Source organism: Oreochromis niloticus, linkage group LG7 (assembly GCF_001858045.2).
Source record: "Oreochromis niloticus isolate F11D_XX linkage group LG7, O_niloticus_UMD_NMBU, whole genome shotgun sequence".
Taxonomy (NCBI): Eukaryota; Metazoa; Chordata; class Actinopteri; order Cichliformes; family Cichlidae; genus Oreochromis; species Oreochromis niloticus.
In genome coordinates, this window is record NC_031972.2 from 60,479,297 (window position 1) to 60,492,871 (window position 13,575).

A 13,575-nucleotide genomic window follows, 5' to 3' on the forward strand; every position below is an offset into this window, starting at 1 on the left:
AGCACTTTAAAAATGTTAACATCTTTCTCTGTCTTCAAACAAACTTTTATACAACACTTAAATGTTTGATTTTGAATTCTATGCGGCAAGGATCTTTTTAAAACTTGGAATAGCTCTCTACTCTTTTTTGTGCCGCTGTCTAGCTGTTTTGGTTTAGTGTTATTTATATGTTAGGACCCCGTTGGTAATTTAACCCACCAGTGACACAGATGAACGGTTTGCTATTTTGCATTTCCCAGTAACGGTGCACACCTCATATTTGTCCTCAGTATAGATAAAACCTGAATTTGTCAGCACTGTTAAGGAGACAGAAAGGGGTTGTCGGTATTGAGTGCAGAAGAAATGGGTAATTAGCCGATGGCTGACTCAGGCCACTTGCAGCTTTGTGTGTCAGAGTGGGGATGGAAAAACCGATGAAGCACAACTCCCGGGGTGTCATAAAGCTTTGCTTTATGGCCAGTTTGTGTAGCCTTGCAGATTAAGTTCAAAGAAAGGTGGCTGCTCTTTTCTCCATGCATCTTAAATCCTGTTTCTCCTCAGCTGGATCTGTAGATCAATTCTTTGGACTGCACTGAGATATCCCTGGTGTCAGCAGCTACGGGGCAGCTACAGGAAGGATGGGGAGGACAGGGTGTCTAAAAATACATTATTTAAGGGACAATTTCACTTCAGATTTAATAGTACTCACAGAGCAGCATGACTACTCCAGTCAAATTGCATACTTTCCTTCACTGAGGAGTGGCCATCTTCAGCAGCATGAGCATCAAAGCTCCCAGCTCCCAGCGGGCCACAATTGCAACCTCCTCAGGCAGATGCAGTGTTTGCATTTAAAAGGCAAGAAAATCACAGCGAAACAGTGGTTTGTCTGTGATTCATCCAATGAGTTCGTTCTCAAAAACTACCCCCAGCATTATCTCAAGAGAGCAGTCCTACATAGGAATAAATGGGCTGGTGTCTGAAGGGAGTACAATTCCTTTGTCTGTTTAGACACAAAGGACAGTTTTAAGTGAACACAGAGTTGAGTGATGCTGGTATTAGTCTTATTAAGTTCAAAGATAAAATGAAACTTTTTTTACTCAAAAACCTGTTACTAGAAAACACATCAGCACGATTCAAATTTGTTTTAAAGACAAGCCAGATACAGAGGGATTACAAGATAAAACACAACAAATTTACACCATTCTCTGTGTGAAGCTCTAAAACTCAGGTACTTATCATCTTTCCTCTCAGGATTAAAGAAATAAAATAAATAAATAACATCAAACAAATATGGCTGGAAGAAGATTTTGCCAATGTGGTAGATATGTATTACTCATGATATGAATAATTTATTAGAAAAAGTCTAAAAAATACAAACAGTAAAGCAACACTGACAAAAATGTCTCAACACATCCAGTACATTATATTTTCATACTTGCATTGCACCACTTAATCAGCTATTACAGTATTTAAGTATTTACAGTGAAAAAACAAGAAATAATCTCCTATTGTTGACATAGTGAAAACAGAGCTGCTGTGCACTGCAGGAGATTGCACCAGAAAAGATTTTCTACCTGCAATATGTGACATTTTAATCCTTTTCCAAAATGCATTAGAGACACTTGGAAGCTAAGCCCTGTAATTTCTTTCCTTTTATTTTTGTCTTTCATTCAGGGCCATGTTTTGAGTGACTTACTGTGAAATGGCACCTGGACTCTGGCATGTCTTTTTGACACTTCCACTATAACTATTAAAATTACAAAAACATTAACCCCTCCCCCCAGTCAGGCATAAACTTTATCTCATTAGACCTCAAAGCTTTGCTATACAGTTAAGAAAAGCATTCAACACATACAGCAGTACGGACTTTGTTTTGGGTAATTAACATTTTTCAGCAACACACACTTGCGATTTGGCACTTTTAATATCTTTAACAAAAGTTGAAACTACAATAAATATGATTTGTTTTAGGCATTGTTCAAAATTAAGATAAATTACATTCGTTTAAACTGAGCAGAAATAAAGAACATAAAGATTTAACTTTAAACCCGCAGCAGAATCTGTTATGTGACTGGTTGAAATGTCCTGTGTTCCACTAAACTCTGTGACAAGTTTCTGAGTTCAGCCACAGAGCGAACCTGCTTGTATCCCAGCAGAGCCAGAGTGTCATTACACAGATTCTGAACCGTTCTCACAATGTCAAAGCCGAGTCGAAGCCTCCAGCTCTCAGCTGTCACTCTGGAGTCTCTGGTGGTGGAGTATCTGTAGTTCCACTCAGATGGAGACGACGCGTTACTGTTGGTGTTCTTTGCAATCCACGTCCTCACCCTGTCCTCCATCTCCAGCCCTGCAAACTTGTAGATTTCACTGGCCTTGTCCTTTGGGTTGAATGCTAAGTCCTCATACCGTACCAGCAGGTAGCGTCCACGCAGCCATGCAGGTCTCTGCAGGCCTGTTTCCACAGAGGCCACCATGTCCTTACAGGTGCTGGTGATCTGCGAAAGGTCCACGTAACGAGGCTGCCGCCCCGTTGCATTCCATATTTTCCAAGCGCGAAACTGATCAGAAAACGCCATCATGCGTGAAGCAAGAATGGCTCTGGGGTCTCGCACCAGGTGTACGATCTTAAGGTCCAGACGTGGATCTTCAGTCAGAGTGCGCAGATCCCCTACCTCAGGGACCCGCACGGTCTTTACAGCTACATGCCCTCTCGACAGACATGACATAGAGGCTAAAGTGAGGTTCAGGGCCCCGCACTTCTTAGGGCACCAGGTTTCGTCGGGTGGATCTGAGGCCGCTGCAACTACTCCATCAGAGCACACCGGAGGGGAACAGAGGGCATGGCTGGAGCTCCTGCGGAAAAAAGAGCTTGTGATGTGCTCTTGAGGCTCGGGACGGATGTAATTCTCCATGAAGTGAAGCTCACAAGTGTACAGATTGAGGAGAAGGTCCCTGTAAGCTCCCAGCAAGGCACGGCGGTCCAAGGTGCGACGCAACCTGCTGCTGGAGTTGGTGAAGGCTTGCTGGACGTGGTACAAAGGTTCAAACACATAGAAGACCCCAGGATGCTGGTTGAGGAGCTGTCCGGTAAATGAGGAACCACTGCGTGTAGTGGCAAACAGCAGGATGTGCTTCCGAGGTGAATCCATGGGCAGCCAGCTGTCATCGCAGGAGGTTCTCCACCGGGAGTCTTAAGTGAAAAAAAAAATCTTGACTGTTTTAATGTATATTATGTGATACTGACGTCACTTTCATTATGCTTTCTTGCAACAGGGAGAACAGCTTTAAATAACTCATTGCATAATACGTTATTACCTGTTCAAGCTCTAGTGAAAAAGAGTTATTTCAGTAATTTCAGAAGAATCATTTCAGCTCATAAAAATGAATTAGAGCCAGTCTTTAGTCTAGAAGAAATACAGAATCAAGCCAATAAAGTGTAAATAATTTAGCGGGTAAACATGCATGAGTAAGTTGCTTGTTTGCTGGTGGTTACCAGGGGGGTGAAAATGGTGGATCTCTAAATATAGCACAAATAGCTAATGTGTAATTACTCCTGATTAGGAGTTGATTGCAAAGAGGATGCTACTTTTATACACAGGAGCTCGTCACCGGCACACATGTGAGCTATGAGAGAGGATTAATGGAGACAGATTGGAGGAGGATTCTAAAACCAGTCACACATATTTAATTTCTCTGTCCTCTCCACTTACAGGGAATTCCCTTAGTTAATGATCCTCTTTATTTTTTCTTTTAAGTCACTAACAGCCGTGGTGTTGCAGCCTGATTCTCGATGCTGGAATAGAAATAATATCACCAATCAAGCGCTGAGAGTGCATCGCTGCATGCCTGCTGCTGCTGTGCCGCCAAATACCGTCTCATTTGTCTCATACTCGTTTCAGTTTATTCATGTTAGATTTGCATTAAATATAATAATAAACCTATACGTATGCCAACAGATGTGCAGACTTTAGTGTGGTATGTGGGGCAGTGTAAATTGGCCATCGGGTAGTACCTCTGAGATGTCTGCTCTGGCAGCGGTAAGCTCCCTGACAAGGTCCTGACAGCGAGTCCCTCAGGGTCCGGATGGCTGTGTACTGGACCCCCAGAGACGCACATACAAGAAGCAGCACCGTCTTCCAGGAGCACTCCATCCTGCCTCCACCTCTGACTCTACATCGTTCCCACTGACAATGCTGGAAAGCCACAGAGGCACACACACACACACACACAATAGTATTTAATTTCAAAGCTACATACATGTGCAGCTTTGACACACTTGTGCCTGTGGGTTTCCACTGATGACCTTCTGCGCTGTTCATGCTGGAGCAGCAGGGAATCTTGCTCAAGGGTGCATGTCATTAACTTTTCTCCTGCTAGTTAAGAATACAAACCTTTGTCCTTCAACAGTAGTTTCTGCTACAGTAGTATTAGTCAATAAAGAAATTGCTTAACCCTTCTAAATCTGACAACACTTTCATCTCTGTGCAGTAAATGCGAGGCAGTAGCCAGCTACCGAGCACAAAATGTTTCCATAAGGATCCACAGATTTGTGCCACTGAGAAAGAGCGCAAAGGTCACGGAGAAATGGTAGCGGTAATGTCCCTATATACAAAAGCTCCACAATTCAGGATACTGTGCACACAGTGGCATAATTGCATTTCATTTTTGCTTTCCTCTCTTCTGGGTAATTAAGCCTCTAAGTCCAGTAGAGCTACATACCCAGATAAATATAGCTGTCTTCATACAGATGAGCGTAGAAGTTTCCTTTGTACACTTCCGAGTTCTTTGCCACTGGGCATGAAAGAGCAAAGGTAGATGTGATTTTCCAAATGTATTCATGAAAAAAAAAAGCCGCTGCCATCCATCCGTCCCTATACACCAAGCTGATGGTAGATAATCGCTCGAGATCCCTGGGTACAAACTGTCTCTCCATCACTCAAAGTGGCTGCGCGAAGGCAATCATAATCAAAATCACAGGTAAATATATATCACCGAACTGACAAAAATAAATATCACCTTCCTGTTTGCTTCCTCACCCCTCTCTCTGTCACTCCATCTCTCTCCCGTCTGCCTCTTGTTCATTAATGATGTTTATGTGTCCCTGGCAGACTCATATCCTCAGGAATGTATCACACTGAGCTTTTGATGTTCCATTAATCACAAACAGCGCCAAACCAAAGACATTTACTCCGTGGGTGAGGGGAAAAGAAATCGAGCTGACATCATGAGCCATTCTGTTTGAATACAGCTAAAAACAGCGATGCAGAATGAACACATCGGGGGAGAAAGTTTGTTTCTTAGACTGATAGTTGCAGACAGGATAACAGGAACAAGGACATCATGCTCTTTGTTTTAGGGCTACTTTAAAGTCGCTTCTATGTTTGTGGAAGGAAAGGAGAGATAGAGACATATAACGATTGTATGAATGACTGCAGATAATGAGAAACTTTGACCAAGCTTGTTTCTATCTCTGACATTTAAAAAAAAATCTGTCAATTTGACAGCCCTGCCATCCATACCCTTACTGCACAGTTGGCTGACCAAGGCGCATCATATAATTCCTCAGCGACAGGTTTTGTTTTCCTTTCCAGTCATGATCATGGCTCAGAGCTCCTCTGCTGCACACCGAGCTGCCCTCAGGAGAATGAAGACAGATGCTTCAATGGATTAAAGCAATTTGATTTGCAAGTCCTCCGTTCTCCCCGGCTTATAACACCTTCTGCGTCGGCACTCACACCCGGAATAATAGACGTTTAGTCAACAGCTGGAAGGGGACTGCAGGCTTCAGATGGTCTCAGCTTTTGTACCTCTTGTACAATAACATTCCTTACAAGGGATAACAGCCACAGGGACAAGACTGACCAGAGATTACACTCTGTCAGGTTTGACTTGTAAATCCAGCAAGCAGGCGTTGCTGCTGCTGAGAAAACATAGCAGCAAAAGTGTTTGGTGCAAGAAAGGTAATTGCCTCTGTGGAAAACAAAGACAACAAACGAGGTTAGGAGTTAGCGATGAGGGTGGGACTGAGGGATTTGGGATGCAGGTGATTGAGGGATGTGACAGTGCCAAAGATTTTTCTATTAAGGCACCTCTGTGTTTTCAAAGATCCTCAGGGGAAGGCTATTTATTGGCAAAGCCTGGCGATCAATCCTGGAAAACACAGTTGAGCAACAGTAGCATCATCGGGAGGCGTTTCAGTGCTCCAGTCCTCGCATCTATGCATTTTTCCTTTCTGTGTTTCTGTCTAAACCAACACCACATACGCACACACGCGCGCGCGCACTCAGACATCCACAGGCCAACACGTTCTCACTCCCAAAGCGTAACATTTTACGCTAGGTGAGAAATCGTCACCATATTACGTTTTCGGGCACCCAACGCGTTCCTACGTGACGACATCGGAAAACTACGGACACATGAGAACCGTTTGGACTCAATCTATACATCTTAGCTTTTTTCCCTTTAAATCGCTTGGGAAAAGACTATTTCACGTCATTAAAGTGCTGGTTAAGGTTAGGAATGCGGTCATGGTTAGGTTTAGGGATAAGGTTAGGTTTAGGTTTAGGGATAAGGTTAGGTTTAGGCTTAGAGATACGGTTATGGTTAGGTTTAGGGATAAGGTTAGGTTTAGGGCTGCAATACAGGGCTGGAACCCGCCGCGTACCATAACAACGTGGAAGGTCACCTTTCGCGTTCCTCAGGAACACCGCGGGACGTGACAAAACGTCGGGATGTTACGCCTCGGGAAGTGAGAACGGCAGGAGAGCAGAGCAGAACACGGCAGCGCTCAAAGGAGATACACCTGACCCCGGGCTACAGAGGGGCTCCTGTGATGGGGGAGAGAAGATGAAGCTTGTCCTACGTGATTCCTCCAGCACAAAAACACAAAAAGAAAAGGGAAAACAAAAGGTACTGAGAGGAGCAAAAGGGGAAAAAAGAAAAAGGTCAGCGCTTCATCTGATCTTGTCCACAGAGAATATAATATTTACTTATAAGGTCCCGACTAAAGGTTTTCTCAGTGTTTGATTCATTTCCAAACAGTGGAAACAGACAGAAACAGACAGAGGGAATGTATTAAAGTGCAAAATCAAATGAAAAAAAAAATTGTTAAGTTTACCGAAACACTAAAACATAGCGGTAAGGAGTAGTTCAATTTATGCTACTGTACTGCCATTTAAGTAGGGGTAGCAGTGACGAAAAGCGCAATTTGGCATCTGAAAATGATTACTATTATAAACAGCACTTGAAATAATAATAGTAAAAACAGCAGCCGATAAAGTCACTTTAAACTCACAGTAGAATAGCTCAAGACACAGTTTCAGTTGTTGTAAGAACACATCGTTAAAATATTTAGTGATTATCACGACAGTGACACACTTCGGTCACGGCTCTCTTAGCGCAAAATGAAAAAAAAAAGAAGAATGAAATAAATGCCTTACCATCAATGCGCCTGATCAGATAGGAATTCTCCGGCCGGTCCTGTTTGCTACGCTGCATCGCTAAAAGTGTGTTTGTGTGAGTGTGTGAAGCGGAGGGATCGAGCGCTGCCGCTGGTGTCCACATCCAAAGTGGCTTCAGAGCTGGAGATGCGCTATGGATGGAGAGCGGCGAGTAGCTGAGCGAGGAGGTATTTCTCACCCCTCAAGAGACCACACAGAGTACTGGAACCGAGTCTCTAGATTGGATGCACGATTGCCTTACCGTGCATTACGCTTTGGAGCCGTAGGGCACGTTTCATTACGTCTTGGAAATATATATGATTTTCAGAGGGAGTAGCCTAATCTGAATATGAGATGCACTCTAACTAAAACTCCACCTTCCATCTGTAATTTAACTTGTTGGAGGTAAACGAGGAGCAGATATTTCCCATTTTTTATGGAGGCGGGCTTCATCAGCTCTAGCCATGCATCAACAATCACTTCAGCATCCCACCAGTGTCATTCCTCCTTTGCTGTCACCATCTCTGCAGGGATTCTCACTATATGCTCAACTGGAGCACCACACACACACACACACACACACACACACACACACGCACACACGCACACACGCCTCCTATTGGATGAGTGACACAATGACCTCTATTTTCCCCCATTCCAGTGAGGATGACTGCTATCATCGCATGTGTCCCCTCTCCAGGCTGCCAGCCTCCTTGTGTGGAGATGTGGGTACCATATCATTGTCCCTGGAGCGTTGCTTTAGGGTCAGATTTGGCCAGTGACAACTTCATTACTCTCGGGAATGGGGGTGGATTCTGTTTGCAGTCTGATTTATCTCACTGGTTTATCTCACGCTGGTTGAATTGTGTCTTTATGGAGATAAACACAGATTAACTGAATAATGTATTTTTTCTGCTGTAGTCCTTATCTGTTTTCCTATAATGTCTGCTATCGAACGAGCTGTCAATTCATCAGAAGCCCTAAACATCCTTTTAGTTATTCCAACTTTTTCTGCCTTCATCCAGAAAAATCTTTCGAGGCAGTGCAACACACCAAAGCAAAGGCAGGCAGAAATAATCTCAGAAATGGATACCGGAGGGGATGGAAATCTGCCCACACAGATATGGAGCAACCTTTTTGTCGTGTTACAGGGTTGAGGAACATTACAAGTTGAAGGCTTTACTGCACAGAGGGCAGCAAACTGCCAAGAACACCTTGTGAGTGATACAAGTGTGGCCCATTCTCCACTCCTCTAAACACCGATCCCTCCCCTCTGCCTGCCTACAGCATCGATTCCCCGGCTCTAAACAGCCTAACGCCCCCGCACGTTCTTGGCGAGGTTTGATACAGGCAATAAGAAAAAGTTGAATATTCCATGTTTGAAAGCTGAATCCTCCACAGGCCTCCCCGTTTAGCTATGCCCACACTTGTTCCTCACTACATGCAAAGAGAACAGATATGCACATACTTGCATTAAAGATTCATTGTGCCTTTCCATTTCTTTTCCAGAACAGTCAGGCTCTTAACTAATGTTTCACCAAACTGCACTCTTTCTTCTCTGTATTTCTGTGATTAACCTCAAGATGTGATCTTTAACGTCACTACAGTATTTTATCATAAAGTGTTTGGAAAGTTGAATTCTCTCCACTGTTAGGAATAACCCCGTCTCCTTAGCTCACTGAGCGTTTTTATATAGCTGGGTTTGCTTAGCAACATCTGTACTTCCTGTTCAAGGCACAATCCATCAATCAGATTAACTGTCAGTCAGCCTGTCACAAGTAAACCCAGGTCTTACAAAGTCTGCCTCTGGAGAAGAGCTGGTATTCCTATGCACTCCAAACTCAGTTGAGAGCCTGAAAAAACATTCCTTCAGTTCAGGTCTCCATTGTTGTATTTGCAATAAGCAGATGAAAAGAAATTTCATTTTACCAACTGCTATGCCAGCAGAGACAGCTAAATTTATTTCAGTAAACATCCACCACGGGGAACACCAGCAGAATTTCTCTCTAATATCACCCTTGCCACATCTAAGGACTTTTCAACAAGTTATTGCCACTTGGAAAGTAATACAATAATAGCACCACACAAGTACACAATTATTTCATTTAAAGTTTAACATTTCTCCAAAGGTAATTATTTGTTTTCTGGCACACTAATTCAGAAAAAAGTTCATGCCCCACTTCTCACAGCTTACAATTTTTATTGATCAAGAGTCATGAAAATAAATTCAAGATTAATCTGACTTGACTAAAACTCAGTCTGTTACCCTCAACACTATTTTCTGTTTAGTCCTCTTAATAAATTATAGACCTTCAACTTAGTTTCACTTCGTATTTTACTCTAGTCCTCCAAATCCATTCTGTAGTGGCTCCTTGCCTTAACGGACGTGCACTGTTTGTGAACCCTTGCCTTCATGTAACCCTCAGCTAAACCCAAATTTAAAAATAAGTCTTTAATATGAAATGTAAGTATTTATGAGAGCTGGGTTTGTCATATGGTTGGCATGTTGAGTCTGCATCACTGCAACCTCCATGTTGATGACAACATGATGTGTACTGGCCTAAAAAGCATTTTTCCCTTTATTTTGCTGCAGTTCCTCAAATGGCCACTTGAGGCTGGCTTTCATTCAACATCACAATGGCTACGTGCATCTTTGGATTAAGTCTTGGATTTTCGGAAGCACCTGAAGTGTGCGGTATCACAGTATGCTACCAGTGTTACTTATATTTCATTGATGTTAATAAGCTAACCATAGCCTTTTATTTAGACATTTTTTGTACACAAGATTAATGTCTCTATAACTCTTTTTGAAAAAACAAATAAAAAAAATAATGAAATTACATTTTTAGTTTTTCATTGAATGTTTCCGGTTCCATGCACATGTATTTGATTGACCTCACACACTGAACCAGGAAAGAAAAAGGGGAATTCTGCTCTTCATATTCATTTTCAAGTCCCACAAATATAGTGCAGCATTCCTCTGTTTTTTTACGCTCTTCCTCTTCTTTATTTTTGACTCATGGAGTGTGAAGTTGAAACAGATAAAAAGTTTTATCCAGATTAAATCACAGAAGGCCTGTGTAAACCTGCTGATTCCATTGGAAATAAAGATAACCAGAGACTCTCATATGCAACTGTAGCCCTGGTGTCAGCTTGACATTTTCATACATTACAGGATACTTTGTTGTCATTTCCTCTGATGACTCACTAGAGTAACCAGTTTTGAGGAGAAGGAGAAGCCACCCAAGACCTCTTTTTACAATATTTTTCACATAATGTATTATCCCATTACTATATTGTTCAACATGTTTTTTAAAAAAAAGTGTAAACACAGTCATTTTTGTAGTAATAATTTTGGGTTTGTGCCCAACAAAAGAAAGTAATTATAATGTGCAAATGGATAAAGTTTAGAGACTGTGTGTTTTGGTTGTTTATCTATTTTATCACCAGTATTTATGTGAAGCTAAGTTAAATGGCTTTAAGCCTTACATTTAACTGACAGACACAATAATGCTATCAGTCATTTCATCAGACTGTTTGCCAAAAAAATAAGCATATTTACAAAATTATGAAAAATCTACATTTAAACTGACTGGGATTTATTTTGTTTAACTTCAGATACTGAGAAAGCACAGCTTTAGTCAGCTGGGATGTTTATTTGTAATTTTTTTCAATCAACAGGGATTTTTTGTGTAATATTACTTGACTGTTAATGAGAGGTCAGAATTGAATTCAACAATGCTGACCCCAATCAGACTTGGAGTCTCAACTAGTTTGATTGCTTATTATTCTGAAGCTTGCAGAATTCCTGACCTGGCATGCCACACTTGTCTCTCCACTGTCCTGCTCAGTGAGCCATTTACAAAGATGAGGATCATGTGGCATAAATTTGTCTTGCCAGCAGACAAATCTATCACTGGCTGCTTTCTATGAAGACTCCAACATTGCAGAAGGAGCTCGTTTTTATAAACCAAACACCTTTCGCTCACATTTGTGCATCCACAGTGTTCCCATCCTGTTTGGCAATTTTGCAAGCCTTCATTTATTAAATTCAGGTGGGATGGGATGCATGCCGAGGTGCTTCACAGCAGGCAGAGCGAGAGAAATCAGCTGAGTGACACACATGATGATGAGAGGAAGGAAGAATGTGGGACAAGAGGGATGAGAAAACCAGAGAGACAGATAACAGCAGAGAGGAGGAGAGAAAGAGCAGGAGGTGGAATGAGAAAGTTTACACACACCATCTGTGCATCAAAGGCGTGGCTGTGCTGGCTCTGACTTCACAATACGCGTCTGTGTGATTATTTTTGATCGAGAGATCTCTTGATTATGGATGGTCTCATTTTTACTGCCTGTCTAGCGTGCTCTCACTTTTTTATATCAGCTTTAATCTAACAGTATCTGCACATGACTGAACAAGTCAGCTGTGCTGTTTTCTTGCTGAACCCTGTGCAAAAAATATTCTGCTTCCTAGCAAGGACTTTTAATTATCTTCTGTATGGATGCAGGTATCTCAGCAGCATTCAGTGAAATTAAAAGTTTCTTTTTTTGCCACCAGTCAAGAGTCTCACACACAACTCTTGTGCTTCTCACATGCCAGAGGAGGCAATTAAATGAGATTTCAGGTCTAACCCGTTGATAGCTCTTGTTTGCATGAAAGACGAGATGTTTTCTTTTGTGTTGCATAAAACTGTAGATAAATAAAATTTTGCTTGTAAACATCACACAATGAGTGCAATTACTCCATGGGATGAAAACCAGAATCATTATTGTGGGGCGTTTTCTCTCTCTAAAACACTTTGATCACACGGAAGTTTTACAATCTGACAGAGAGCGAGTATCATAGCATCAGCATCACGCCCACTGGTTTCTAGGTTATAGACTTCAAATCAAATCTACAGAAAGCCTTTGAGACGTCCAGAGGGGAGTATGTTTTATTGAGAGCATTTGATTGGTCGTAGTCTTGCTCGAATTGCTCCTCTGAAACAACATACATAAATTCCTGCATGGCTGCAATCCAACCAGACACCTCCACATGTCTGGGTGGTGAGCAGACCGCTATTAGGAAAGATGAGCCCCAAGTGGCTCATCTCAGTCGGGTCTGTAACATCCCTTTTTTCCCCCCTCTGTTTTTGGAACCAAAAGCCCCCCTATGCAACCATTTTCCCTCTAGCGCTTTTGCTGTAAAACCAGCCCATCAGCAGTGCTCTCTGGTGCATAATTGGTGCCATTAGCACAAAGCATTGCATGCTCTCAGACACTGTGGCTAGACAGCAGCAATAGCGAGGTACCTTGCTCGCCCTCTCTCTCTCTCTTTCTCTTTATCCCACCAACTGTTTCACACTCACAGGGCTCGCAGCCATCACATTTGTGGGAGTAATGGGCCTGGCAAATTACAGCAGATCGGGCCTCAGCAGGCTCAGCCTGGCAGCCACCAGGGAACATCGAGCAGACATGCTGATTCCACTGAACATGGGTTCCTGATCGGAGAGAAAAAGCTGGCCTGGGAGTGTGGAGGGATCATGCTAACTTTGACCGGCTGTGGTTTTGATTGCTGCATTGGTGATAGAAAGGGACCAGTGTGTGCGTGCATGTGTGCTTACGAGACAGAGAAAACTTTAGATAATCTTCAAATCGGGAGTCGAGTCACACGTCTTGGTGTGCTGCAGAAGTTGAACGAGCCCAAGTGAACACACTCCGAGTAACAACTTTTCTAAACACAATTTCCTGGCTGATTTCATTGATTATTTTTCTAACTTTAGTTCTGCTCTGTCACCACGATGGCTCAGTTTGCTTCAACTCAAACACACAGACAGCACGGTCTGAGACAGACTTGCACTAGCAGCTCAAACACGCCCTCCTACACACACAGATGGTCTGAGAGATGCCTCTGCAATTAAGCTGATCCATTTAAAGTCTCACACTGTAACAAGCTGAAGGAAGCCTACTGCTGGATCTTGCTGCTCTCTGAGGCGTGCTGAATCCTCTGCGCTCTGTTGGGCCTCGAGGGTCTTTCTGTGTGACCGAGCCTTTTCTTAATTACACCTGAGAGCACAGAACAGCTGCTCCTCTGCCACATCTGCATCTCCATCAGTCAAGCTTGTGAAGGGGTGTATGTAAGGCAAACTGGCAAAGATATAACACCTTCTACCTCATG

The 13,575-nt window shown here is 42.7% G+C and overlaps 1 protein-coding gene across 3 annotated transcripts; it reads right to left on the reverse strand.

Moving 5' to 3' along the window:
• Positions 1-1,106: 1,106 nt before the first annotated feature.
• Positions 1,107-7,936, reverse strand: si:ch73-62b13.1 (Carbohydrate sulfotransferase 1-like). 3 transcript variants are annotated; one of them, XM_025909416.1, is made up of 4 exons: positions 7,419-7,936; positions 6,665-6,806; positions 3,992-4,172; positions 1,107-3,169 (listed from the first exon to the last, which is right to left on the reverse strand). In XM_025909416.1, the coding sequence occupies exons 3-4, from the start codon at positions 4,128-4,130 to the stop codon at positions 2,043-2,045; spliced, it is 1,266 nt and encodes a 421-aa protein (XP_025765201.1). In that variant the 5' UTR covers positions 4,131-4,172; positions 6,665-6,806; positions 7,419-7,936; the 3' UTR covers positions 1,107-2,042. The 3 variants fall into 3 exon arrangements, with proteins under 3 accessions (XP_025765201.1, XP_025765200.1, XP_003447184.2); XM_025909415.1 differs by having other exon boundaries at positions 6,644-6,806; XM_003447136.5 differs by lacking the exon at positions 6,665-6,806 and having other exon boundaries at positions 7,419-7,935.
• Between the last annotated feature and the right edge of the window lie 5,639 nt (positions 7,937-13,575).

Bases quoted from the DNA above. Each gene is read 5' to 3' on its own strand.
- si:ch73-62b13.1 (XM_025909415.1), bottom strand. The intron at 3,170-3,991 runs GTACTACCCGAT...TTTTCACTTAAG, and splicing joins CCAGAGCAGACATCTCAGAG to ACTCCCGGTGGAGAACCTCC.